This window comes from Pteropus alecto, unplaced genomic scaffold (genome assembly GCF_000325575.1).
Source record: "Pteropus alecto unplaced genomic scaffold, ASM32557v1 scaffold8, whole genome shotgun sequence".
NCBI classification, from domain to species: domain Eukaryota; kingdom Metazoa; phylum Chordata; class Mammalia; order Chiroptera; family Pteropodidae; genus Pteropus; species Pteropus alecto.
This window is the reverse complement of record NW_006494609.1, coordinates 4,485,892-4,513,271: the sequence shown is the minus strand read 5'-3', so window position 1 is coordinate 4,513,271 and position 27,380 is coordinate 4,485,892. Positions and strand designations below refer to the sequence as shown.

The 27,380-nt window shown below is 46.3% G+C and overlaps 1 protein-coding gene across 1 annotated transcript; it reads right to left on the bottom strand.

Annotated features, from left to right (window-relative positions):
• Nucleotides 1-223: 223 nt before the first annotated feature.
• On the bottom strand, nt 224-26,559 carry LRRC74A (leucine rich repeat containing 74A). Its single transcript, XM_025042112.1, is given in 15 exon segments — nt 224-310; nt 789-846; nt 2,101-2,186; nt 2,304-2,411; nt 7,033-7,179; nt 9,692-9,787; nt 12,585-12,779; nt 13,240-13,325; nt 15,378-15,459; nt 15,865-15,914; nt 18,222-18,318; nt 19,289-19,396; nt 21,841-22,013; nt 24,717-24,862; nt 26,477-26,559. Coding segments are annotated over 15 exon segments (1,602 nt in total).
• Between the last annotated feature and the right edge of the window lie 821 nt (nt 26,560-27,380).

Below are 27,380 nucleotides of genomic sequence, written 5' to 3'. Positions count from 1 at the left end.
AGCAACCCCGTTGCATTCCCAATTTGTCTTCATGGCTGTTAAAGAGGCCTCCAAGGATGTGCTCCCTGGTAGTTGCTAAAACCAGAGGGTGCTCCTCTGGCGAAGGGCACACCTGCAGCAGCCCAGAGATGCCAAGACCAAGCCAGACTTTATTGGCTTGCTCACAGTCTTGGCCTTGGTGTTTGTCCACTGAGGTTTCAGCCAGCTCTCTGCCTCCTCTCTGTCACCATCCGACTTGCCAGGACTTCTCTGTCACAGAGACTTCTTTCCAGGCCAGACTTGTTGCTATGGCTTCACCATTTACAGTAAGCTGGTTTGAAAGGTAAGGGGATAAGGCTGAGCACCAATGCAGCCTCATGGCTGATTGATGAGAATGTTTTGACAGGCTCAACTTCAAGCGAGGCCATTTGTAAACCCATCTCTCAGCTTGGTAGAGCATTGAATGTGAATAAGGTTTGGCGTTGGCATGAGGGTGGAGTGGAGAGAGCTGGTTTATGTTGTCGGCAAGGGTTTGGCAGTAATTTAAACTTAGAATGTGCACACTCTTCGGCCCAACGATTGCACTGGGCCCGCTCCACCAAGCCCATGTTAAACATGCATGAGCAAGCACTGTATACAAAAGGATGTTGGTGGCAGTAGGATTTTTAGTAGCAAAACATTGGAAGTAAATGTCCATAAAGAAGAGATTAAATTACAAGACTTCTATACTATGATATACCATGTGGTAGCTAAAAAGACTGAGATGGCTCTAAATGTGGTGATATGGAAAGATTGATCCCCAGACATACTGTAAGGCAAAGCACGTTCAGAGGAATGCGATTGTATGATTCTATGGATGATAAGAAACTGTGTGTGTGTGTAATATAACGTATAATAAGACACATGCGTACTCCGAGTCTACCATGTGCCAGGTAATGTTCTAACTGCTTCATAGGCATTAATTCATTTAATCCTCAAAGACTGTTAAATGATGGGGAAACTGAGGCACGGGAGGATCAGGTAAATTGCCCAAGGTTCCGCAGGAGTGGAGCTGGGATTGGAACCCAGGTGGTTTAGCCCTATAGCTCATGCTTTTAACCATTTTATCACACACACAGACACACACACACAAATTGATTGCGAGTACATGGGGAAAGGTATGGAAAGATACGGAAATATCATGAGGGCACCGCGGAAGGCAGAGTGAAACGTGGGAGTGGGGTGAGACGAAAGAAGACCTCCATTTTCTCCTTGCTATACTTCTATGGATTTAGAATTTTTACAGTAGATATTTGGTCCAAAAACTGAAAATAAAAAATTCATGCAACAATAAAAATTACAACTCTGCTTCTTCAGTCAGAACTAATAGAGCTGTAGGGTGTCATCTCAGGGCCCATGAGAGCCCCTCACTCAGTTCTCGAAACTCAGAGGCACAGACCTCAGGACTGCCTCTCGATGGTCATGTGACCTTGTCTGCAAAATTGGGTCCGGGGAGTTGCAGGACTTGGAAACTGATCTCTTGAGCTCTGCCTTGGGCACTTCCCACAAGTGTCCCGAGGAATAAGCACTTCCAGGAGGCAGATGGGAAAGTTAAGGACAGAGGCAAGGGGTGGAGGGTATGCAAGCCTGAGCCTACATGAGGGAAAGGCCTTTGCTGGATGACATGTGCCAGCCCCTTACATGCACTGTCCCCATTTGATCCTCACAGAACCCTTTCGGGTGCTGTGGTTATCACCCTATTCTAAAGACTTGGAGACTGGGAGTCCTGCATACGGCCATGCCTCTCTCATATGTTGGGATCTAATCATTTGCTCCCTCGTGTCACTTCCTATTGGCTGTGAACACTGTGTCCTCAGAGACTGGCCCTAAAGCCTGCAGCATGTGGTCGAGACTGAAGCATGGCTGAGCCAATGGAAGATGAGAAGAAGGTAAACAGTGGGGCCAGGCTTGGGGCCCAGGGTGAAGGCGGCCCGCTGTGCAGGGTAGGCGAGGTGGGGGAGGTCAGACCTAATAAAATGCGGACAGGGTTGTCCCCGGAGCTCAGGCCAATCCATCCGGGGTGACTTATGGAGAACTGAGGACCTTCCTGGAACAGAAGCTGTATGGGGGCCAGCCACTGACCTGAAGTTCACCATGCCTGTCTTCTTCTCATACATCCGCTTTATCAGATCCCTGAGTTGGTACCGGTTTATGGGGACCTTGTTTTGCTGAGGAGGTGGATAGAACATGTGAAGTTAATGGAGCTCTCTGCTTACCCACTCTCCAGGCACACACACACACACACGCATACACACACATGCACACACACAGTGCCTTTAACGTACCTTTAACATGGCTTTCCGGAACTCACCCACAGGCATCGTGATCATTCTGTTAGGGTTCAAGCTCTTGAAGAAGTCCAAGATCGTGATTTTGTGCTGGTCTGCATAGTTCTGAGAGAGGCAGGAGACACCAGGAGCAAACACTTGAGCATTTAACATCTATAACAACTCTCGCTCCCCTCCCATCACAGGGTGGCCCAGCTGCAGACCTAGCGGGCAGAGCAGGAGTGTGAGAAGGCAGACCCAGGAACTTGAGTCTCCCGGATGTTAGAGCCGCGTAAGATCAGGAGCCCTGCACGGACAAACTGAGGCACGGCAAACCGCACGCCACGCGGGTTCTTGTGCATTTGCCCAGTTTCCAGGAGGCCCCAGCCCACTGAGCAGGATCTCCATGCGGTTCCAAAGGTGGAAAGACTGGTGTCGATGCTGTGACGGTCCCACAGCATCGAGGGAGTAGGGAGGGTCACCGTATTGACAAGTATTATTTAGTCTTGAAATTGCTTCTGCTAAGACCAGTGTAGGTGGTGCACTGTGGATGGTGGGTGGGCTGTTGTCAGCTCAGAGCCCAGAAGACCGAACCACAGCCATGTCGTGCGACCCGCAGGGCCGGCTCTCAGAATGCACAGCACTCATCATTTCGTGCAAAGGCTTATACGGAGATGTACTGTGCTAGAGTATTTTAAAAATAATATTTCATTGTTTTCATTTCAAAAATATTACCTACTCATATTGTAAGGTAATTTTAGATTAGTAGAAAGAAGAAAATAAAAAATAACCCATAAATCTAATCCCACCATCCAGATGTGTATTCTTTCATCTGTCTATCTGCCTATCTGTCTGTCTATCTATCTACTCATCCATAAATCATCTTTTTACTGTACATGTTTTATGAAATGCACTGTACTAATATATTGATATTGATATATTAGTACAATGATATAATGATATTTCAATATCATTAAAATATCCTTTTGGGATCCTTTTCTTGGTATTTTTTTCTTTTGATTCTCTTCCCCTCCCACTCTCAAAAGGCCCCAGGCAAGGCCCAGCTGTATTGATCCACATTCCTACAGACATCCCGCTCCTGGAGAAGTTTCTCAGGGGTCAGTCCTTGGCCTCTGCTCTCCTTTCCCCACACTTCCCTCTCTGGTGTGCACTGCCTCCCCGCTGCCCTCATCCCTGCCCTCCTCACCGCTGCCCTCCTCCCTGGGGTGACTCCCAATCCCACATTTCCAGTTTTGCATCCTCAGCAGCTGCTCCCACATCCATGGTGACACCCCACTGGCACCTTAATCCAACACATCCAAAGTGAATATCAATTCTGCAAACAGCAAAGTGAATATCAATTCTGCAAATTTGCTACATTTGTGGCAAATACCAAGGTGAGCCCTTGACGTCCACTCCAGTTCCTTCATAGTATGTCTCTCTATAGAGCTAAAAGCTGGCATTCCCCAAGCCCACTTGCAGCTGAGTCGGGATGGGATGGGCTTCGCCAAGCACTTGGGTGAGACCTATGTGCGGGAGGTCTGATTTGCAGAGAGCAGGCTGTGGGCAGGTGTGGGGGCCGCTTTCTGATTCAGGGGCGATTCCTGGTTGGGCAGGTTCCTGATTGCGGCAGAAGCAGCAGCTATCCTGGCCACCCAGTCAAGATGTTTGGGAAACCATTTCTGGAATCTCAAACCAGAGTCTGTTTCTTCGACCCTCTCAATGTTTCTGTGGTCTATCTCTGGTAATACATCCCTCCTTGCTGAACCTAGTTAGAATGGATTCCGTGGGCAGCAACTAAGAACCTTGACCTTAACAAGGGCCTGTTACTTTGATAGGTGCTATCGATAAGATCCGATGCAGCTTCTGTCCTGGAGGATTCACAGCTGCGGCGGAAGGGTAAAGGGGAAGGCTGCAAGGGCCAAGGCAAGGGCGTTTATTTACTCTTGACTAGGGAGTCTGCGAAGGGTTGCCCAAGGCTGCGACACTTTGGTAGAGACCTGGAGAATGAGTAGGAATGAGCGAGACAAAGGGCAGGGGGAAGGGCGTTCCAGGCGGACAGATGCGCATGTGCCCAGGCTTGGAGTTAAGAGAACCGATGCAAAAAAGAATGGGGAGAAATTCGGTGGGGACAAAAAGTGGAGAAGAAAGGGGTGGAATGGGGAGGGCTGGGGCTAGAGAGGGAGGGAGGGCCCGGGGACGGCCCCTTTTCCGCACAGGACTTCCCTACATCTGGCAAGGGTACGTTCTCCTGTTAGTTTATTGGGCTTGAAAATTTGGGGTTATCTTCGGCTCTGTCCTATCACCATAGACCTCTTCCTCCCAACAGGCACGTGCACGCGTACACACACACACACACACACACACAGACACACACACACACACACGCACGCACGCACCACACGACCAACCATACCCGAGCACCGGAGATGCCCCATAGCGATATCTCCTGCATCTGTCCCTCCGCCTCCATTGTCATCCTCAGCCATGTTGTCATCCCATATCTAGAATGCTATGGTAGTGTCCTCATTCATTTCCCCCTCTTCAGTTCATTTCCTTTTCTAATGCTTCATCCCTGCTGAATTCACATCACGCCCACGGCTCAACTCTGGCTGGCTTCCTCCTCCCTACAGAATCAAACTCGCCTCTGAGCCTAAAATCTGGGGTATGCCACACTCAGCCCAGCCTCCCTTTCCGGTTTGATTCCAGGCTTCCCCGTGAGCCTGGAGCCACACAGTTCTTCTGGTGGAGCCACAGGGTCCTGTTCCTCTCCCCACAACAACCTGCGTGTGGCTCCACCTCTGTGCCTTTGCTGGTGGGGCTCCTCCTCTCAGAACTGTTCCCTTGGCCACTGCTCACCTGACTCCTTCCTGCTCTTCAAGGCCCTTCCCCAACCCCATTTCTTCCAGGAAGAATCCTTTTATTTTAATTTTTTTTTTTCAATTACAGTTGACATTCACTTTTATTTTATATTAGTTTTAGGTTTTCAGGATAGTGGTTAGATAGTCATATAATTTACACAGAGATATCTCTATAAGTCTAGTACCCACCTGGCACTATACCTAGTTACTATAATATTATTGACTGTATTCTTTATGCTGTACTTTACATTCCTGGGACTATTTTTTAACTACCAATCGTACTTCTTACTCCCTTCCACTTTTCACCCAGCCCCCCGACTACTCTCCCATCTGGCAACCATCAATTTGTTCTCTGTGTCTATGAGTCTCTTTCTGTTTCATTTGTTTATTTATATTGTTCTTTAGACTTCACATATAAGTGAGATCATATGGTATTTGTCTTTCTCTGCCTGACTTATTTCACTTAGCATAATACCCTCTAGGTCCATCTATATTGTTGCAAATGGTAAATTTTCATTCTTTTTTATGGCTGAGTAGTATTCCATAGTATTTATGTACCATATCTTCTTTATCTGATCATCTATTGTTGGGCATTTAGGCTGGGAAGCATCCTTTTCTGTTTGCCCAATCCTACTTGACCTCCACTTTAGATTCTGATTATATGTGCTGCCTTAATCACTTATTTATTATTTATCATATGACACTTTCTATTAGAAGTTACTGTATCTGTCTCGTCTTCCCAACCAGAATGTTGGTCGCCTGAAGGAAAGGACTGTGTTTCACATAGCGTGTCCGGTTTGGTCTCTACTCAGATATCCCTTCTCTGTGCTGTTTTAAACAAAGGACAGGCCTCCCACTTTGCATCAGATAACTCAATTCCTGTTCACTGGAGTATCTTACTTCCCTTGCAAAACAGATTCCCCCTTGGTTCCACCCAAGGACATCTGAAGATACTCGATACCCCTTTACCTTCTAGAACTTTTCACGCAAAAGTAATTTTCATGCAAGAGCTCTTGTATTTAGTCCCGGAAGCTAAGGCACAAAGCAGACCAAGCGGGGGCAGGAAGCAGTCCCAGGTCACGCACCCTGCAGAACCCACCTTTGCACGTCATCGTCCCCGTTCTTGCTTCCCCAGGTAGCAACAGGTCTGCATCCAGCAGCAGGGCCATCGCCTCCACCTCGGGGTGACAGCCAATGGTGGAAACACCAGGCCTGGGGCTGGTGATAACTCTAATATCCCTTCCAGCTCCAATAGTCTCTGATTTTTTATTTTCACTGTTACATCTGCCTCCTGTGATTGCCAGAGATAATCTAAGACTTGAGCCAGGTTATCACTAGATAGAAAAGACTTGAGGTTCTCTCTTTAGCTGAAGCCGTCAAATAGCTGTCCTGACCATAGGGGTGTCTTGGCATCCTTACTAGTTATTGGAAAGAGCCCACATTTGTTGGGTGGTTATTAGAAGCCAGACATTGTTCCAAGCACTTCATGCATATTATAGAATTTCATTTTCACAGCAGCCCGCCTGGGGTGGGTACTATTATTATGCCTATTTTACAGGTGAAGAGACTGAGGCACAGAAAACTTCAGTGACTTGCCTTCGGTCCTACAATAGTGAGGGGACAAGCCTGGCTGATAGAAACCATCCTATTCCAAGCCCCTTTCCCTTCAGCTGGTTCTCAGCTGTCCCTTTCCTGTGAGCGTCAGGAAGCACTACTGAGGGATCCGAAGTTCATAGGGGACATTCCATGTTTGAGACATTCTTTGTCAGAGAGGGTTGTATAGACACTTTGAGGTGGGGGTTGGGGGCTCTGGGTAGTGATTGGGAGTCAAAGAACAGCTTTCTCCAGGTGTCCACGGGGACTCCGAGAGGAAATCAGGGGCTTACCTGGATCAGTTTTATGGCGTTTGTGCACTGGAAGATGGTTTTCTTGACAGAGAGGCCTTGTACTGCCTTGTATATCACATCCAGTTGTGGGTGGATGGCATATACCCCATCTAATATTTTCACAAACTGCTCGGACACCAGCACATTCTGAGGCAGGGAGAGAGGGGACCCAGCATGGAGAAGGCATCACCATCATGCCATCTCTCTACCCAGGCCAGTGGCCCACCCAAGGCCAAGCCAGAGCGTTTAATTTTTTCCAGTTTGTTCTACAGTGCTGCTCCTAGCCTGGTATAGTTCCCTTCCTTTAGAGGTTGTGGTTTGACTTGTAAGTCTCCCACATGATTGATCAGATGCTCTAGCTGAGTGCTGGGGGCTTGTCACATACTGTCACTTCAGCTCTGCTCTCAGATGGCGAGCATAAGTGTCTGTGTATGACAGATGAGACGCAGCTATGGGGTTGAGAGATGAGCCCGAAACCAATGCTGTGAAATGTCCATTTCTACACCAGTGTTGGTCTTCAGAGCAGGCGCCCTGGAAGAGGCTCTATCATTCCAACCATCCAGTCACGGCTCAAAACGCATTGGGAACTCCCCGTATTGAGGGGCCCTCGGAGCTGGGTCAATAGGCCGCAGGAGAAAACGTGTTACGTGAAATAGCATTTGCTCAAACCTGGCTTCCACAGATTTTATCAACCTGCTTCATTCCTTAGGTGTGGTCCTGAGTATCTTTTGCCTTTCAAAGAAGTAAACCCATGCTTAAGGGCTAAAGGCTTACCCCCTTCCCTTTGTAGATATTCCAGAGAAATTTCTAGAAGCATCTACAATGAAGGAATTCTAACACAGTTTAGAGTTACAAGAGCATAGTTGACGAAAGGGAAGAAAAAGGCTAATTCAGACCTATTTGTTCTGGTAGGCTTGTTAAATGGCACTGTGATCCCAACTCGTGGGTTTATATGCCATCTGGGGTCTAAACTACACCGTTTCTAACATTCCTGACACACCAAGGCAGTGCCTGGATCCATACCTTACAACCAGCTCTGCAGGAGTGGGGGCGACCAAATGACCACAAAATCTGTGGCTGGGATTCAGAGGCAGGGCATGTCGGGGGCTAAGGCAGCATTGTAGGGTGCAAGGTCAGAGCTGTAGGATGAGGGTAGAGAGAGGGCCTCCAAGAAGAAAGACCCGTGAGCACAAGAAGGAGCCTGGGGCAGGGGAGAAGGAGTGAGGGAACGAAGTGAAAAGAAAGCGGGTATGTGTTTATAGTCAGCGGCAACATGTCCAAACTTTACTTATTATTCAGTTCCAAGGAGCTTGGGCTTAAATATTCAAAATATCATCACTGATATAATTGCAAGGCATTAAGGTCTTAGCAAATCATCGTATTTGTGCGGCACTTAAAAAATGTTCAAGGACTTTAACACTGTACCTTTTTAGAACTCTAGAGTAGGAGGCAGAAACCCTGGGTTTTACTCCTTGCTGTGTTGCTCACTTGCTGTGTGGTCCTGGGCAAGTGACCTAACCTCTCTGTTTCAGTTTCCTTACATATAAAATGGGAAAACGAAGAAAATTTCTTGTTATGGATTGAATTGTGTCTCCACCACGAAAGATATTGAAGTGCCAACTCTCAGAACCAGTGAATGTGATCTTATGTTGAAATAGGATCTTTGCAGATGTTCGAGTTGAGATGGGGTCGTTAGGGTGGGTCCTAATCCAGTATGATTGGATACAAAGAGACATCACACAGGAGACTGGCACGTGACATTGAAGGCAGAGATTGTGTGGGTGATGTACCTACTAGCCAAGGAACACTAACCATTGCCAACAAACACCAGACATTAGGAGAGAGGCATAGAACAGATTCTCCCTCACAGCCCTCAGAAGGAACCAACCCTGCCGACACCTTGATCTTGGACTTCTAGATTCTAGAACTGTGAGATAATAAATTTCTATTGTTTAAGACACCCAGTTTGTGGTACTTTGATACAGCAGCCCTGGGACACGAATACACTCTACCTCCCAGAGTAGAGAGGATCAAATGAGCTGACATAGATAAAATCACTTTTGGGGAGGAAAAAAAGAGCATAAAATGGTAGACAAAAATAGGATAGAGTTATTATCAGCTACCACCTTTAGAAAGATTCAGGCAAGAGGACCTGGCAGAGTGAAATCGCTTCTTCAGGCTTTTCTTGTCTACCAGGGGATTTTTACCCTCAAATACTACTCCGAGTAGGCCAAATTATGAAAAGAAAATAAAAGTTTATCCATGTTTTATTACTCAGGTTCTAAAAATGCTATAATTCTAACCATTCTGGGATCCTGGGCCATCTGTCAACAAAGCTAACAGTAAACCTCTTTTGGGGTCCTCCTGCCCCTGTTTCTGGGGTTTCTGTATCTCTACTCTCAGGCTTACTCTCACGTGCACAGGTCTTGGGTTCCCAGGACCTGGAAACGATTTCACCTTGAGATGTTATTGACTGAATGGCTACTCCTATTGAAAGGATCCCTGGAGAGGGCAGAGTTGCACTCCAAAGAGTGACCTTTTCATGGGGCCTACATATGAGGGCCCATGAGGGAGGGAGCTGTTGGTGACTGCTGACACAGAGTGTCATGGGAACTGGCTTGCTCCCTGGTGCAAGTAACTACCTAATTCGATTACTCACGGAAATGTCCAGATTTTCCATCTTGGATTTGGGGTTCTTCTTGATGGACAGGATTAGTAAAACAGCACCATCCATATTTATAGGGTTCAGGAAAAGCTGTGGGAGGAGGGGAGAGACGAGAGATGGCTGAGATGGGGACAGGAGAGCACCGCTTCCATTTATTCCCATCAAATCACAATCACTGTCTTCTACCCAGACTTCTCCATAAGCACCTGTCTTCCTGTCTGTCTGTTTGTCCAATCATCTGTCCATCTGCCCATCTCACTGCTCATCCATCCATTCAACCAACCATCCATCCATCCATTCAACCAACCATCCATCCATCCATCCATCCATCCGTCTGTCCGTCCATCTAACCATCCATCCATCCGTCCGTCCGTCCGTCCGTCCATCTAAAACTTATTGGGGGCCTGCCATGTGCCACTTGCTGGTGTAAGCACTGAGAAATATACAGGCAGACATGACAAGGTCTCTGCCCTCAGGTGGCTTATGCTCTAGAAGGGGACATAAGCAAACAATCAAATGGCATCAGAAGTGTGATGATAGCAGTGATAGAGGTACAGATTGATACTGCAGGACCAAGGAAAGGGGCATCCAGTAGAGGGGAGGGGACACTTGAGCAAAACTTTGCAGGATGAATGGGGATTAGGGAGGTATGAAGAAGGGGAGGCAGGACCAGAGGCGGGAATAAGATGCAGCAAAGAAGTGCCAAGGAGCAGAAGTGAATATTTTGTGAGCAAGAACAGAGAGAACAAGGTCACAGAGCTGGCCAGATCACACAGGGCCTTGTGGGCTTAGCTAAGTTCTCAGGGTGTTGTCCCACTGGTGCTGGGAGCCATTGAAATATGGCGTAGAGGCTAACGGCTGGGAACGCGGAGCAGAGCTAGTGGCTCTGCTTACTAGCTTTCTGATCTTGAGTTAATTCCCTGACAACTCTGTACCCATCACCCAGGGCTGCTCTGAGGATTCAACAAGTCAATTCAAACAAAGCATTCAAAAGAATTTTTGATATCTAGCAAGCAGCGAACAGATGTTAGCTATCATTGTTGAAGGCTTTCAGCTGGATGGTTTCATGATGAGGCAGGCTGAAGCTTTTACTGTGTGCTATGTGTCAGCTGTTTCCCAGGCTCTGATGCATTCCAAGGAGAAAAGAGATACTTGAGCCCTGCCCTGGTAGGGCTCGACTCACTTCCCAGGGAGAATTCTTTTCTCAAAATTAGGGAAAAGAAGGCTGGGGCTGGATGTAGACAGTGATAACACCAGTGGCAAAATTGTGGTCTTCACCTGTGACCAAACTGAGAGTTACAGTTTAAGCTTTTTTATTTCTCACTTTTAAACATTTTAAAAAATGAAAATATATTTATTATACTTGGTTACTGTAGAAAAAATGTTAAATTCGCCAATATCCTAAAAGAACAACCCTTGCTGCCATTTTGTTGAGGCAACTTTTTAGTCTTTTAAAATTCAGGTTCGCTGAACTTTCCTTGACTTCATTGGCCACTGGGGCTGAGTCATTTGCAGGTCAGATCTGTTTCTCTTCTCTGAGTTCCACCTGGTCCCACTCCAGCCAGGCCAGCCTCTCGGCTCTCCCAGTCACTAGATGGCTCTCTGGTCTGGTCTGCAGTCACCTTGTTCCCTCCACACATCAGAATATGGCTTCCTCTTGTCACCTTAGCAGTTCTAAGGTGGTTGTCCTCTCGGATGCCAGCTCACTTGCACTGATTCCTAACTGCCATTCTTCTTCCACCAGAACCCCCACATCTGGGGTCCCCGCATCTTGCAGAAGTTGGAGTTGCAGTGGAAAGCCAGGGAGGTGGAGCTGACTCTCCTCTGCCTCCCGTTAGCTGTGTGGCCCGAGCAGGTCACGTAGCCTCGGTGTTCTCATCTGGCGAGTGGATCTAATGAGCCCTCTTTGGCGGGCTGGGCTGTGAGTAAGGAGGCGATCGTCTGATACAGACCTGGCCCATGGCAGGAGCCCCAGGGAGGGAGCCTCACCTTTCACGTGTTTTCCAACTGCCCAGAAGCTTCTATGTCATGAATTAGCACTCATAAGCAAATTAATTTAAAATGAAATATGTATTCATTCACTTGTTTAATAAATATTCATTGGGCATCTACTACACACCCAGCACTATGCTAGGTACGAGGGCTATAACGATGGGTAACACAAAAATAGTCTTTTTTCTCATGAAGCTCTCACACTAGTTGGGGACAGATAGTCATTCGGATGAGAAACTCTGGCAAGTTCTGCATGAAGGAGTGAACAGGGTTCTGAGGCTTTGGCAGAGTTCCCCGAGGAATTGCTGCTTGAGCTATGCTCCGAGGCAGGAAATAATTTCGGCAAGCGGAGGAGAGCAGCGGGGGAGGTAGCACTGCAGGCCCAGGATGCAGTGTGAGCAAGGCCCTGGCAGGAGGAAGGAGAAGAACAGAGACCCTGAGGCCTTGGGTGGGAGCAAGTGGAAGCATGGGGTAAACTGAGGTCGGAGAAGTGCACAGGAATGAGAGTAATGGATTGGAGCAGCAGGAGGCTACGGGGGATCTAAGCTGAGGGAAAGTAGACAGGAGGTTGCGGGCAGAAGTCAGATTTATGCTCAAGGGCCTGAAGGAGACCCAATTGGAAGGAAGACCAGTCAGGAGATGACTACCACACGTGCACCAGGTGAGAGCAGAGGGAGTCGTTGGTTTCACAGCTGAGAGCCGGAATACATGCACGTGCGAAAGACAAAGTAGATTTTCCCAGTGATTCTCTTCAGCAATATCCAGCCCCATCATCCTACTGCCCCCATCCTAACACACATGGACACGCACACACACACACATGGATGCACACACACACACACACACACACACACACACGTGCACATGAAACGGCCCATTCCCAGCTAGGCTTTACCTTCAGAACTTTGAGGCTCTCATTAACCTCCAGTCCTTTGCTGATTTTGGAGATCCCTTCGCTGCCGATGTTGTTGCTGCTAACATCTAGATGGGCCAGAAAGCTATTGAGTCTGAGGACGTCTCCTAGGGCAGCAGCGCCCTCGTTCCCAAAGCCGTTCATGGAGAGATCCAGTGTCTTCAGGGTCACATTAGTCTCCAGGGAGAGGGGAGAAGGTTGCATGTGACAGCTCCAGCCAAACGCGCCCCAATTTCTAACCCCTGCTGGCATTCAGACTAGGAGCTCAGTGGTCCCCAGGAGAAAGAGATCTCTGCCAGATCTTTCCAGATCCCTCCCAGCTGAGCTCAGAATTTCAAGTTCTCTTGAGACTCATCCTTTTTGGATTCTTGGCTTTCCATACCCCATAATTAAAATGCTCTCTCGAAGTACCCCCAAAGATGCCACTTAGGCCCAGGTAGAATTTATACTAAAGAATACATACATCCAGAAATTGTGGGAAGGAGGCCAACAATGTGAAGAGCCCTTGATAAGAGCACAGCACCCCCCCACCACTGCCGTCAGGGGTCACCATCAGGAAGAGGTTTGAGATGGTGGAACCAGAGGCCCTGGCTGTTCTCACCTGGGCTCAACACACCACTCCCAGGGAGCGCCTTACCCGGAGGCCACTGCACAAAGCCACAGCTCCCCGTGTGCAGAAGTGATTCCAGCTCAGATTCAGCGACAGGAGCCCTACATTGAGGGCTGGAGGAGAGAGGGAGTCAACTTCGCATCCCCCACATCCCAGAGAACTCACTCTCGGAGTTGGCAGGTAGCCATGCCATTGGGGGTAAGGATCGCTCAGAGAGCACACCAAGTAAAACACCAAGGTAACTTTTTTTTTTTTTTTTAGTTATCCACTTAAACACAAAATCATAAGATGATTCCCAATGCTGGCAGTGATGAAGCAGAATAACTATACTCATACGCTGCAGGTGGTAAGCAAATTTATGCAATCTATTTGGCAAATATCATCTGGTCAGAAATATTTTCCCATTAAAATCGGTATAACCCATCACACAGCAGTGTCGCCTCTGAGAATCTTCCTGAGGAGACAGGATGTGAGAAGAGCTACACACTTGTAGATGCTTGCCATGGCAGCACTTATACAAGTAAGGCTTGTATAAGTGCTGGGGAGGGGGAAAGACATCCATTTGGTGGACTATTTTGCAGCCATTAAAGTAGATGCAGATAGCATGGGAAACAGGGGTTGTATTTACAGAGAGAGGCTGTGATGGGCATGGCGCATTACATCACATGTAATGCTTGGATATGCACCAAGCATATCCAGGCATTACATGTGATGTAATGCCCCATGTCCCTGTCTTTTTTCACAGGGACGTTTGGGAGCAGTGGTAGCTCCAGAATTTCTATCCAGAGAGTTTTAGGGACACGACCAGTTGCTGAGAAAAATAACCATTGGTCTATCTTCATCTCTCCCTTTCCCTCATTCTTCACGTCAGCAAGTCCTTTTGGCTTTATTTTCAAAATATACTCTGAACCCATCCACTCTGTTCTATCACCACCTGCTCCTTTAGTCCAAGCTATTTTCCTGTCTTGCCTAGACCACCATACCAGCATCCTAATTTGCCTCCCTTCTTCCATTCTAGCTCTCAGTTGTATTCTTTATACAGCAGTTCTTAAAGTGCAAATCAGACCACGTCACTCCCCACTCCCGCATCCTTCAATGACTTCTCATCACACGTAGAATAAACTCCAGACTTGGTGCATATCCAAGCCCACAAAGACTGACCTGAGTGGCAACAGGCCACCTTGATGACCACTTATCCTTCCATTCTCCTGTCCTGCCCACTCTGCTCCAGCCTCCCTGGCCCCTCATGTTCCCCAAATATGCCTGTTCTTTTTGCCTGGAATGCTGAGCTTCCAGAACCTAGCATGGCTGTTTCTTTTTGGAAGAAACTAACAGTGCCTTCCCCTAAATAATATTTAGGTTATTTTTATTTTTTTCTTTTATAACAATTTTGCAGTGATCCTCCTCAGATAGCACTCTGTGTATGTTTGAGAGCTTCTCTGAGATAAGTACAGCAGATTGCTGCAGCCTAGAATATATACATTTTCAATTTTACTAAATACTGCCAAATTGCTCTCCAAAGTGCCTTTACCTAGCAGTTTCTGAGTGTTGTTATTTCTTATTTCTCCCTTGTGTTTACCGAACTGGATACTCTCTGACTTGAAAATTTTGCAGCTTTGGTAGATGACAAAGGTGATCTTTCTGTTGTTTTATTAATTGCATTTCTCTAATTACTAAAGAGGTTAGGCATTTGGCTTTCTTTTTTCATTGTCCATGTGCTTTGACCATTGTTTTACTTGGAATGCTTATCATTGTCTAACTGATCTGTAGGATCTGAACACTAATCTTTTATATTATATAAATGCTGCAAATATCTACTCCCAGTGATTGCTTGTCCTTTACATTACCCCACAATGTCTTTTATCATACACAAGTTTTAAACCTATTATTGTCAAATATACGAATCATTTTTGTTACATTTTATACTCATCGCTCATATTTAATAACACTTAGCCTCCCTGAGGTCAGCAGGTTATTCGCTAAATGTTATCCTCATCACTTTCAAGTTTTACTTCCCACATTGAAGATGTATTTCGGGTGTGGTTTATAGCACTTTTGTAACTAGAACACTCAATAACATTAAAAAACAGGAGATGCAGCTCCGCCAAATGATTGTCTACCAAGTCCCTCTCCTTTGCTGCCCACCCCGCTTTGTGGGGACTCACCCAGCATCTGTCCCAGGTACTCCCCTCCCTTATCAGAGAATTGGTTGTGACTAAGATCCACTGCCTTAATTCGGTAATTGGCCTAGAGAAAAAAAAAGAAAAAACAAAACAAAACAGTGGAGAAAGAGGTAATTTGGGTCTTCCATGTGGCTGCAAACATCTCACTTATCTTGGGGCAGTGTGATGGAGGGGTCGCCTGTACCCCAAATTGGGTGGCCTGGGGTTCTTACACTGAAGACAATTTCTTGTTCATTTTCTGTTTAACTGTTGGTGAAAGCTGGGAGAGTTTAATGCCATCCAAAACAACCCTACCATTTGCTCTTGCTTTTGCCAGGATCATCAGAGTCTAAACACTCACCAGCTCCCTAAACCGTGCAAGTAACCTCATTTCCCTATGCCCAGAGCCACCCCCAAGCCACCCCACATATCCCAGATCTCCAGGGATATCTCCCGCATGGCTCGGGTGTACCCACCCCCTGCCTCTTACCGACAGGGCCTGGGAGAACAGCTCTGCGGCTTCGTCCTTGAAGTTATTTCCTGTGGTGAAGGTGGGCGTTGGCAATGCTCTCCAGACTAGGGCTCCCTTACCCTCCCATATCCTAGTTCTGCCAGTCCCTTTCATTTGGGACAATCAGATGTATAAAAAGTAGTCAGTACTTAAAGCAAATTTATGGACATTGAAGAAAACAGGGGGGAAAAGGCAACTATTTACCATCCCCTTCTCTCTGTAGCATGACTGTCCAGGGAGTCCCAGGATTTGGTACACCATTCCCTGTGCATCACTGGCAGTGTCAGCCCTTAGCCTAGTGCCTAAAGTTGGTAACATATAAAATGCTAATCTAGTCTAAGTAGCAAGGTAGAACCAGATGGGAACAAGTGAGACCCTTGCCTTCTCAGGGGTGCTGAAAAGCTCAGTCATCACAATGAATAGTATTTTAATATTTTTTAAAAAATCAAAGTCAATGCAAAAACATCTATGATGAACAAAATTTTTAAATTTTAAATAAAGGCAGGATCTGACCCTGCACTTGCATGGCTAAGCCTTACTCATCTCATCCCAAACTGTTCCTTTTGGATCCTGTTTTTCATTCAAAGTATTGATATTGTGTTCATCCAGATGTTTTTTGCTTTAATTTAGACTTTAAAAAATGTTGATCAAGATATTATTTACTTAGTTGCTGAGCTTTTTGGTGCCTCTTAAATGGTGCAACCGAGATGAGTGCCTGCCTTTTCTTACCCTAGTCCCTTGTCCTGCTAAACAGTCTAAAAGATTTCTGGGAAATAAATGACACAGAAACTTATTCCTAAATTTCTCCTTTGAACTTTTAATAACCTTTGTATCTCTAGCACCTAAATAGTGCTACTGTGCTTAGCACATAACAGGTGCACAATAACATGCTGAATCAATGAATGAATGCACCCACTGAAACACAAATACTTCTTTGGCTGCATCTGGTACTAGTGTGATAAAATGACATAACGAGCCAGCCAATGTATAAAATTCAGTAATTTTAGAATTCAGCAATTCAAGAAACATGTCAGCTATTATTTGTTCAAACATTGTTGCTCATCTGTTCACTTCTCCTTTTGGAACTCCTGTTAGCTATATTGGGTCTATTCATTCCTTTATATAGTTTTATTTTTTTATGTTCTCTATATCTTTTTCATACTGCAAAGATAGATAAAATATCCTTTTATCTGTCTTCCAGGTCACTAATTTTATTCACCTGTATCTAATTTGCTGTTGAATTTATCCATTGAGTCTTTAATTTCAATTATTACATATTTTTCATTTCATTCTACTTTGGGGGGGGCGATCTTTTAAAAACAGTAATTTGTACTTGTATGCTTTTATTTTTGTTTTTTAATCATATTAAACATAGTTTATAGTTGGGTAAGAGATATCTGTTTGCTTGCAGTTTCAGTTAATTAATAATACTCCTATGATGTTTAGAGTATAAATTATATGGTCACTCACTATATAGCGTATATCTAATAGTTCTATTTTCTGAAGTTCTTGAGAGCATGATGTGACCACTTGTTATATCCAATAACTCTCCTGGTATTTTTGTTTCCTTGTTTTGCAATTTTGGATTGTGAGCCCATTTTTAGGGGAGCTTTATCTGTGGGAATCCCAACCAGCATGGAGCTTGGGTCGAAGGGTTATTCCTTCAAAGAGGTTTTATGTTTATTTCTGTTGTATGCTACAAGGTATTACCAGCATAGGAGAACTTTTCATGTTAATTATAAAATGTGCTATTCTTGCCTTAGAGATTCCAGGACCCTGCAGATAGTATAAATTCAATCCATAATCCTGAGTTAGGGAAGGTTTATAGGTACTACAATTCTCAAGTGACTTTTTTTCCGTAAGACAGATAACAAACTAATTAAAAATAAGTGTATAATAGGGTCAGGTAGTAGTAAATACCATTAAAGAAAACCAAGAAGAGAAGCAGGATAGAGAGTAATGGTGATGGAGAGCTGCTTTGTCAGGGTGGTCGGAGAAAATGACAGCCCTAAGGAGATGACATTTGAGCAGAGACATGAATGAAGAGAGAGCGAGTCACGCAGAGATATTTGGAGGAAGAGACTTTAAAACAGAGGAAGGAATGTTGCAAAGTGATTCAGAAGTCACTTTTGCAGGACAGCTGGAAGCCAGTGTAGCCATGGAGAAGGGGAAAGGATGACTGGAAGAATTTAGCAGGCTGTAGACATGGCGTTCTGGTCTCTGAAATCAGAAGGGCCTGGTCTGGTTCAGTTAGACCCTGATTCTCTCTGCCCTTCCCTTTCTTCTTCTCTCCTTTTCATTCCCAATGTCCTCTCCCTCCTCTCCCATGGGCTCACCTGAAAGCTGAAGGTTCACAAGTGAAGAGGTATTTCTCTTGAGAAACTCTGAGATAATTCTGGCCCCCTCCAAACCAAGAGCATTGTCGGAAATATTCTAAAAGGCAAGGAAACACTTATGTATTTACAAATCCCACCAAAGGTGATGTCAGAGTGCAGCTGAGTCGGGGCCTACACTGAGGCAGGAGGGTCCAGGTGGGGAGAGGGGGTCTGGGGTGAAAGGATGGGAAGGATTAGGGTGGTGCACAGGAGAGAAGCGAGACCGGAACACTACTTTTTCAATGCCTAGTTGGGAGGCTCTCAGGCTGGTCTCAGCTTCAAGGCCATCGCATTTCCCCAGTTTAGCCCTAGCACTTTAGATAAGCACATTGTGACCTTTTTTCTTTCTTTTTTTTTTTTTAAGCCAAGACAAACTAAGAGTTTGGCATAAAACAATTGGAAAATGAGTTTAGAGGAAATCATCATTATAAATTCTATTTGTCGATTCATGAAGCATGAATCGCTGTGTTAGGAAGAAGTAGGGATATAAATGGACATAGTCCTTTCAGGCTAGTGAGAGGGAATTTATATAAACCAGCCATTACTATCTTAATTGTTTCTCAGTTTTTTTAAATTGTGGCAACTATAGACATAACATAACATTTACCATCATAACTATTTTTCAGTGTACGGTTTAATGGTCTCAGGTATATTCATATTGTATGTAACCATTACCATCATCTCTCTCCAGGGACATTATATTTTATGAAATTTTTTTGCATCTTTTTAAATTTTAATTTCACTTTAAGGGACCTATACAGAAGTAAGTTCATCTATTTAGGAGCTCATGAGGTCCAGAAGGAGAATTTCTTAGGGTTACCTACAGCCACAGGGAACACAGTCCCCCTGGCCAGCATCTGGTGTGTGGCCTTCCTCCGAGAAGTCCCTTCTAGAGGAGAAGTGCCCCTAGATACATTGCAGAAAGCCTTTAGGTCGGCCTGGACTCAGGCAGGGGCCTCTGGCTTATCTCGAGTGGGTCCTGAGCCCCCAGGAGTGGTGGTAGGAATGAGCAGAGTGGGGGGCAGTACCATCTCCTGGAGGTAATAGTTCTCTTGTAGCATCTCCACCAGACTCAGGACGCCCTCATCCATAATACAATTGTCCGCCAGCTCCAGGGTGATCACAGTTGTGTTGGACTTCAGCCACGAGGAGAGGAAGAGAGAGACAGAGGTGGTTGGTGACCTAGTCAGTTTCCTGTCCTTGCCCAGAACCTGTCCCCTCTCTTGAACATTCAAGCCATGTCAGAGGCTAGCAGTTCTGGAGTAGATAGGAACAGGAGAAGAGTGCAGGAGATGAGCAGTCCCACTGATGGCTAGGACAACATGCTTATATTTTACATTTATATTTTATATGCATATTTGTATGCATATTAATTTATATTTTAATTTAAAATATTAATTATATTTTATATTTCATAATTATAAATTAAATTATAATTTATATTTTATATTAAATTAATTGCATATAAATATGCATATAAAATATAAATGTAAAATATAAGCATATTGCTAGGATAATATGCTTATTCTGGACACCTCCATGGAAAGGGGCTCTGCAGGGGAGTTTAGAAGGGGGACATTAAAATAAAGCCCTGAAAAGTAAGAGGTACAGGTTGAGCAGAACAGATTTTAACTATTTAGCCTGGAGGAGAGAGGCCTGTGACCTAGATTAAAGAGAACTTGATACATTTAATAAGGGTATTTGAGCACAAGGCTTTAAGCATAAAGCATTTGCTATGCCTGCTTCCCTTAAAATCCTTTCTTCTAATTTAGGCTTCAAGCTTATCTGGTACCCTCTCAGTTAGGATGTTGCCTCAAGGCTGTTTGGAGACATGGGGACTAAAATAATCTATATCTAAGTTAGTCTGCATTCCCACAGGGAGGAAGTGACTGGTAATGTAGCCTGAAGACCTGGGGATAGCTGTACCCAGAACTTCTATCCTTCCCTTCCCCACCTCATTCCCAGTACAGAACGGCACAGAGAACAGACACATCTTTAAATGTGAGCATTTCCAGAGCGCACCAAGCAGTGAGTAAAGCAAGCACTAAGGAGCTCTAGTTCCAGGAAAAGGGAAAATGTAATAGTTCCAGCTATTGTAATGCTGGATGGTCCACCCAGGGCCTTCATGAGATGAAGCCAGACCTGCCTTCTGGCCTCAGATCTCTGGAATGGGCAAAATTCTATCATGCTAGAGGCAAGCAAGATAGCTCAGGTGGCCTCTTAGTCTAGGTGTCATTTGGCAGGGTCCAGAATTAGGAATGAGATGACCACTTCCAGAGTCATCCTACAGACCAGCATAGTGTGCGATACAGCAGGTGGCCCCTTCCCCGAGTCCATCAACATTCATCTCACATGGGCCAGTATCTACCGGTCACTCTCTGTGCTGCTTGCTGGGGAAACAGATGAACAAAGAATATCACTGGTCTTCTAGACCCACAGTCCACCAGGTACAAGAGCATGGAGACAGGTGGATGAGGAATAGATGTGAAGAAATGTGAAATATGATCCTACTATCAGAGTGCTTTTAATCTAAGTCAGAGAAACACGACATGTGAAAAGTTAAGCAGTACAAAAGAGAAATAAAACTTCAGTCCACCAGAATGTCACAGTGATTGTCTAATGAATGATATAGAAAATCAAGGCAGAAAAAACTGCCCCCAAACAGAAACTGATATCACTAAGAAACACGTGGCCCAAGTCCTGAGAAGATTTCATTATTATCTTTTTTTTTTTTTCATGAACCTCAGGAGGTAATGGTGCATTCCTAACACTTCATTAATCAGTCTTTCAACGCTCAATAAACTTCAAGATGGCTTTGTTCCTTCTCTGCTCTTCCTTTCCTTTCCTCCCCTCTCCCAGAAAGCAGCACAATTTCACATTTTATGTAACTTCTTAATTAGCATGTGCTAAATGAGCTACATTTACAAAAATGAGTACTTCTTTTTTAAATCAAACTTTCTTTTCACTGTCCTAAGTAAACAAACAACATAGTGCTGACATACAGTTGTTAAATTTTCTCTTTTCTTGGGATGAGAGTCAGTTCTGTATATAATAATTATAATTATATCAAGCTATGATGAATTCAAGGTCAAATCTTTGTTCGCTCATGCCAGGACAAGAGAGAGAGGGAGAGAGAACATTATTCCTGTGGGAAAACATGATCCACTCTACAGTGTGATCCTTAAGAATTGTAGCATTGCAAAAGGCAGACATTGAATGGAATGGCTCAGTAGTGAACCTATTTATAGCAAGAGTGAGTTTTGGAATTGAGACCCAGACTGACATTTTGCATGGTGCCCTCGCATTAGCACACTTTTGGGGAGTTCTTGGGGGGTTGATAGGCTGGTGCCTTTGTTTCCTGAATAGGAAAGGGCATAGACTTCCAAGGCCCAGGTCTCTAGCAGCCTCCTTCCCAGGACCTACTGGAGAAATCCACTGGCAGTCAAGCAGAGCCTAGGTAGGGCAGGGTGGGCATAAAGGATACAATTTAGGGTCCCTAGGGGTCTCTCTGATGCTTGGGCCCACCACCTGTCAACTCCCCATCTCTGCCAGGCCTGTGTGCTCCCACTGGCATGCTCACCACCAGGGCTATAGCAATAGCCTTGGTACCGTTGGGGCCCAGCCCGTGGTGGTTGAGGTTCACATAAGATTCCTCCATGTTCCGGAGGAAGTAGGAGACAGGCACTACGCCCACCAGTTTGCAGGCCTCCAGGTACAACTCTTTTTGTCCGGTGGTGAAAAATTTCTCAGTATCTGCAGAAAAAAAATACAGATTAAATGGGGTTTCTCTTCTGTCTTTGCCTTATCGTCCCAGGCTACATTTGCTTCTGAGGATCTGTCCCTGTGGGTGTATGCCCTAGAGGGCAATACCAACTGGGAAGTCAGCCAGCGGTGGGAGAGGAGACCCTGACTCCAGAAAGCTTCACATGGATTTTGCCTTTTGGGTAAGAGATAAGACCCCTGGTTTTAGGCCCCATGCTTTCCTCAGAGAAGGAGCAGAGTGCTCCACCCCCACTCTCCTGGGCTGGCTGTGTCCAGTGACCAAGGATGTGTGAAGGCCTAGGTCTCCTGCTCACTTTGGGACAGCTCTGAGAGTCTGAAGAGACGAAAAGCTGGTGATCTGTAATGGCTGAGGGAGTCTCCATTTCAGTTTTAGTTTTGCTACCACTGTTAAAATAAGAGCCCAAAGTAAAGCTTGCTAAAGATTTAGAGATGTGCCAACTTTAATAAGCCCAAGTAGGACATAGGGGACTCCTCAAGATGGCATATTAGAGCAAGATGGAGAGACCCCCAAATCTACTAGAGACCTTCATGCGAGTGGGCTTTCCTCTTTCAAAGACCTGCTTGTCGTTTTTTCTCCAAAAAGGACTGTCATCCCTATTTTACTGATGACAAATCTAGCCCAAAATCACACACAGCTGATCAGTGCTAAAGCCAGCTAACAGAACTGGGGACTTCACTGCTCCATTTCAACCTCCTGGGGCCTTTGTTCCATAGGCTTGAGACCAGCCTGGCTCATGGGCAGTGGGCAGTTGGTCTGCCTGGATCCTGGGTGGCCCCGCAGCCATGTCTTCATTAGGCAAGCCCCGTCGATGGCAGAGCTTCCCATGGTCAGCTGGAGTGGAAACCTGCATCTGTTTTTCTTTCAGATCCCAGGGCCTTTGACCGACCCACCCACCCAAACCTTTCAGAGGTGGACAATAAGAGCTTTGTTGGTGATAGGACAACTTGACAAGCCAGTTGATTTTGCAGGCACAGTTACAAATTGGTCTTGTCTTTGTGATAGTCATGGAGCAGTGTTTCTCAAACTCACGCTATTGATTGGATACTTCTCTGTTGTGAGGGGCTGTCCTGTGCAGACTAGGAGATTAAGCAGGATTCCTGGCCTCTACCCATGAGATGGCAGTAGCATCCCTCTACCCCAGTTTGCCAAATGTCCCCTGGGGTGCGAAGTCACCTCTGAGGGACAACCCTGTTTGTATAGGAGAAACAGCCTGAGGGGGATGAACTACTTCCGCTCTCTTCTCTCCCTCTTTTGCAGCCTCCCCATCCGCGTGCTATTCCTTCCCAGGCTTATGTCTCAGGTGGTCCCAGGAAGCCCCTCCTGCCACATTCCCAGCATCTCGGCACCAGCTGGAGTGGAGCCGCTGAGCCTGAGTTTCTGTCCCAGCACAGAGTTGTTGGTGTCAAGTTCAAACATTGGGTAACCCCCAGCTTTGTCCTTGACACTATTTCTGCTCTCTTTGATTCTGCTGACCCCCTTCTAAGCTGTATTCACTCTGCTTATATTTTAGAGGCAGCTTGTAACAGTGTTATCCCTTGCAGAGAGTGAGGGATGAGGAGGGGATCGAGTAGAAGCAGAAGTCTGGGACAAAATATTCAGGGTTTCTACCTGTCGCCAGCTCCAACCAGGTAAAATTCTGTGTTGAAAGCAACATTAGAAGCCGACTCGAAGTGGAAAAGAAGTCAAAATAAGAGCAACAAGATGCCCGGGGGGGTGGGGGCGGGGGGGGGGTGGGGTGGCAGGAGGGACGTCTGTGTGGAGGGTAAGTTGCATGTTCACTACAGGTGGGGAGGTTATGAGCTGATAGTATCTAGGAACTTCGCATCTGAATTTGGCAGAACAGTCTCCCCTGCGTCTCTAGGGGCTCTGATCACTGCCTATCACCCAGCTGTCAGAACGCAGGAGAGGAAGAGGCACTGGACTAGCCTCAGCCTGGGAAGTTCGAGGCTGGCCCACCAGGTGGGGCCAGCATTGTTCTTCCCTTGCTTCACAAGTATTCTTGGTGACACTGTCCTCCTTGGGGAAACTAGGAGGGAGAAGAGGGCAGAAGCGTCATTTGCAGTAAGTGAGTCTTTGCTGTGACTAAGCCAGCCCTCACCCCCTCCCTCCATGTGGCTCTCAAGCAGGGGAATGAGAACTCTAACGTGAGTAGGGGAAAGTCACCGGGATGCAGGATGGGCCACAGACACTCCAGGGGCCCCTGGAATATGGAATACAGGAGGCGGATTGGCAGAGCTGGGCGACATGGGATCAGCGAACACTGGTGAGCTCTCCTGGGCCTTTGGAAACTTATACAATCTCTTTAGGCCTCAGCTTCCTCCTCTGTCAAGGCGGGTGATAATGCCTACCTCCTGGGACTATGGCAAAGATGAAGTAAGATGCCACATGTAGGAACATTTAGAACACCAGAAATCCCTGTTCATTTGCTGGTTCAGCTTTCAACAAGCTGATGTGACCACTCTGCTCATGAGCCAGGCCGTGAGCATGGGGCAGCTGCAGCTGCTGCCACCAGGCCAGACTTGAGGAGGATGTGGCACAAAATTGAGCACAGGTGTTTCTGCCACTTCTCCCAGCAGGACAACCCGTCAGGAAGAGCCACGGGCAACTGGGGAAACCAGATCTCTCCAGCTTGAGGAAGGAGGTAAGCTTCCCTCTCACCCCTTCAATCTCACCTTCAATCTCGAGGTCTGTTTCTGAACTCTCCCGGGCTGCTTTCTCCTTCTCAACAGCCGAGGGGGCTTCAGCCTCACAGTAGAGCAATTCATCACTGCTCTGTGGTAGTGGCTGGGTTTCAGTCTCATCTGGAAGAAAAACTCATCTCCTTGATTTTGGAAACGAAGCCTGCCTGCCTTTCAGGTAGAGCCACCTATGGCTTCCCTCTACCTCTGTTCCTCTCCTCTGCATCTCAGGTCTTGGCTTCAGCCTTTGTCCCCAGCTTCATGTGGCTCAAGGTGCCAAGGGACTCCATTCTGCAAGCCCTGCCTCCCTGACACTGCTGCCTCCCGGCAAAATCATACGGGAGGTCTTGTGCTAACTCCTCGTCCAGTCCTCTGCAGACTCGCTACTCTGCCCTTCTCCTTCGTGTGCCTGCTGTGGACGTTGGTTTCTTGCTCCCTCTTCTCTTTCTTGCTGGCATGGGTGGGGTTCAGAGTCTGCTTTACTCTTTCGGGGAAAGGATGTGTGCCAATGCCTAGGCTCCCTCATTGGCAGGCACACGTGATGCTGGGGAGGACAAGGGGCAGGGCAGGCAACTTGGGTCAAATGTAAAATATACTGGAACAGTAACAGTCCCAGGAGGTGAGAGGAATAACTGGATTTGACCCAGCTTTTCCTCCTCCCAGCCTAACATTTATTTTATGACCATGAAGGAGGAAGGGTTTGCAAAATCCCTGGGGTTGAAATTCATTGCCTGAGCTTTCCTCACACCAGTCCCCTGCACTTGTTAGGCATGTTTTTTTCTGCTGCTGGGCCACTGATCGGGGACCAGCTGTGGGTGCCTGAAAGCCACACACAAAGGTCCAGAGCTTGTCCTCCCATATCAACAGGAAGCCATGCTGTACCACCAGGTGGGCTGTCAGATCTTGGCCAACCTACTCTTTAGGTGGGCTACTCGTGGCAGAAGTCCAAGTTTTGACCACCCAGGTGCTAAGATAGTAGGGTTCCTAATGAGTCCACACAGATACGTGTTTTTGTTAGTCCTTGTCCATAGACCCTAGTGCCAACACTTATTTCCTAGTCTGTGGGACAAGGTCTGTGTGATAAGTGGTGGAAGTGGCTAGTGGCCTGACAGTTACAAGACATATAGCAGCTTAGCCAGAAAGCTTAGTCATCAAGAAGTGATAACTTTCTGAGTCTTAATTTCTTCATTAGTCAAACAATTTTAGGATTCCATCCAACCAGTGGAATGTTGGTAAATGTTTAACTTGCTCTCCAGAAAAAAAAAGAAATCCTGATGTGTAGTGTTAGCCAATTCCAGTGGTGTAAATGTTCACGCATTGCTGATTTCAAACCACCAATGCGACACTGACCAGCTCAAAAAATAAACTTTAAAGTCAACTAGAGCTGGTAGTAGCCAGTTCCAGCATGACATTGCATTCAACTCTCTTACTCCCTGTTTGGCAAGACCTAAAGCCAAGTCAATGTAACATGTCATCTCAAGTCTAGAGGGTCCCGAGTGAGGAGGGAAGGGGATTTGGGGTTCATGTGATCACTGGGTATCATACTGAGGAGGCCTGATAGGGCCAGAGTGGTGAGAGATGGGATGCCTTTTCACCTGTTGTCTCAGGCTCAAGAGGTTCGTCATTGTCCATGGTGCCAAGGCCCTCCTGGGGGCTGCTGCCAGCTTCTTGCCACCTTTCTGCTGTTTCACTAAGAAGCACACCTGTCCATTCACCTCTGTCTCAAACTTTGTGCACTCTGCCCTCATAAAGACAAATCCCAGGGGAGGCCTCTAGTTACCCTTCCATCCCAGAAAGCCCTGGGGAGAGTGGGCTTTGGTGGGAATTGGACATGCATGAATTTGACCCCAGCTCTGTCTGGGAGAGGTAGCTACTTCCTGGGATCAGGGAGAATGGTACAGCTCTATTCTTGGGAGCCTTGTCGAAAGGATGCCCACCTGTCTGCAACTTTGTGACTTAGGAGCCACTTTCATTTCATCTTCAACATTCCATGACCTCATGCAGCCATTGTGATCCATGTGAGTGGACCTGGCAACAGCAAGCCTGCCACCCTCTTGGTGGCTCTGGCAGTCATCTTTTCTCATATGTACACTGGGGCCAAGCCCAGGCTTGGCTGTGAGTGTGCAGGTGCTGTGGGGGGGCCTCTCAGTGGTGTTGTATTTCTCTCTGAGTCAGGACCAAACCAAAGCCCCTTAATCAGGTGACTGTGAAGAGCCACCACCATGTTCTTCTCTCAGGGTGGTTGTGCTTTGGGTATGAAATATTTCAGTAATGGGTGAAGTCTGTTTTCTTCTACCCAGTTCTTCCTTTTTTCTTTCCCCCTTGGGAGAGTATCCTCATCCTTGGAGCAGAAGATCAGAAGCAAAGCACGACAAATATATGTTCTATCACTACAGTTTGTTGCAGCCAAACCATTGTCCCATCCTAACTACTGGGCCGCTTAACTTGAAACCACTCAGCTGTCATTTCCAAGCTTGGCTGTTTTCATATGACTTGGAGTTGAAGTTTACTTGCAGTTTACCATCAAGAGAATCTGGAGGCGTGTGTGTTCCTTCTTGATAAGCTTTCAGCACGTCAACGGCCAGGTCAGTGACTGGAGGTCATGGGGACATCAAAGTCCCTCTTTGCCACTCAGAACCATGATGAAGCTAGGAATTT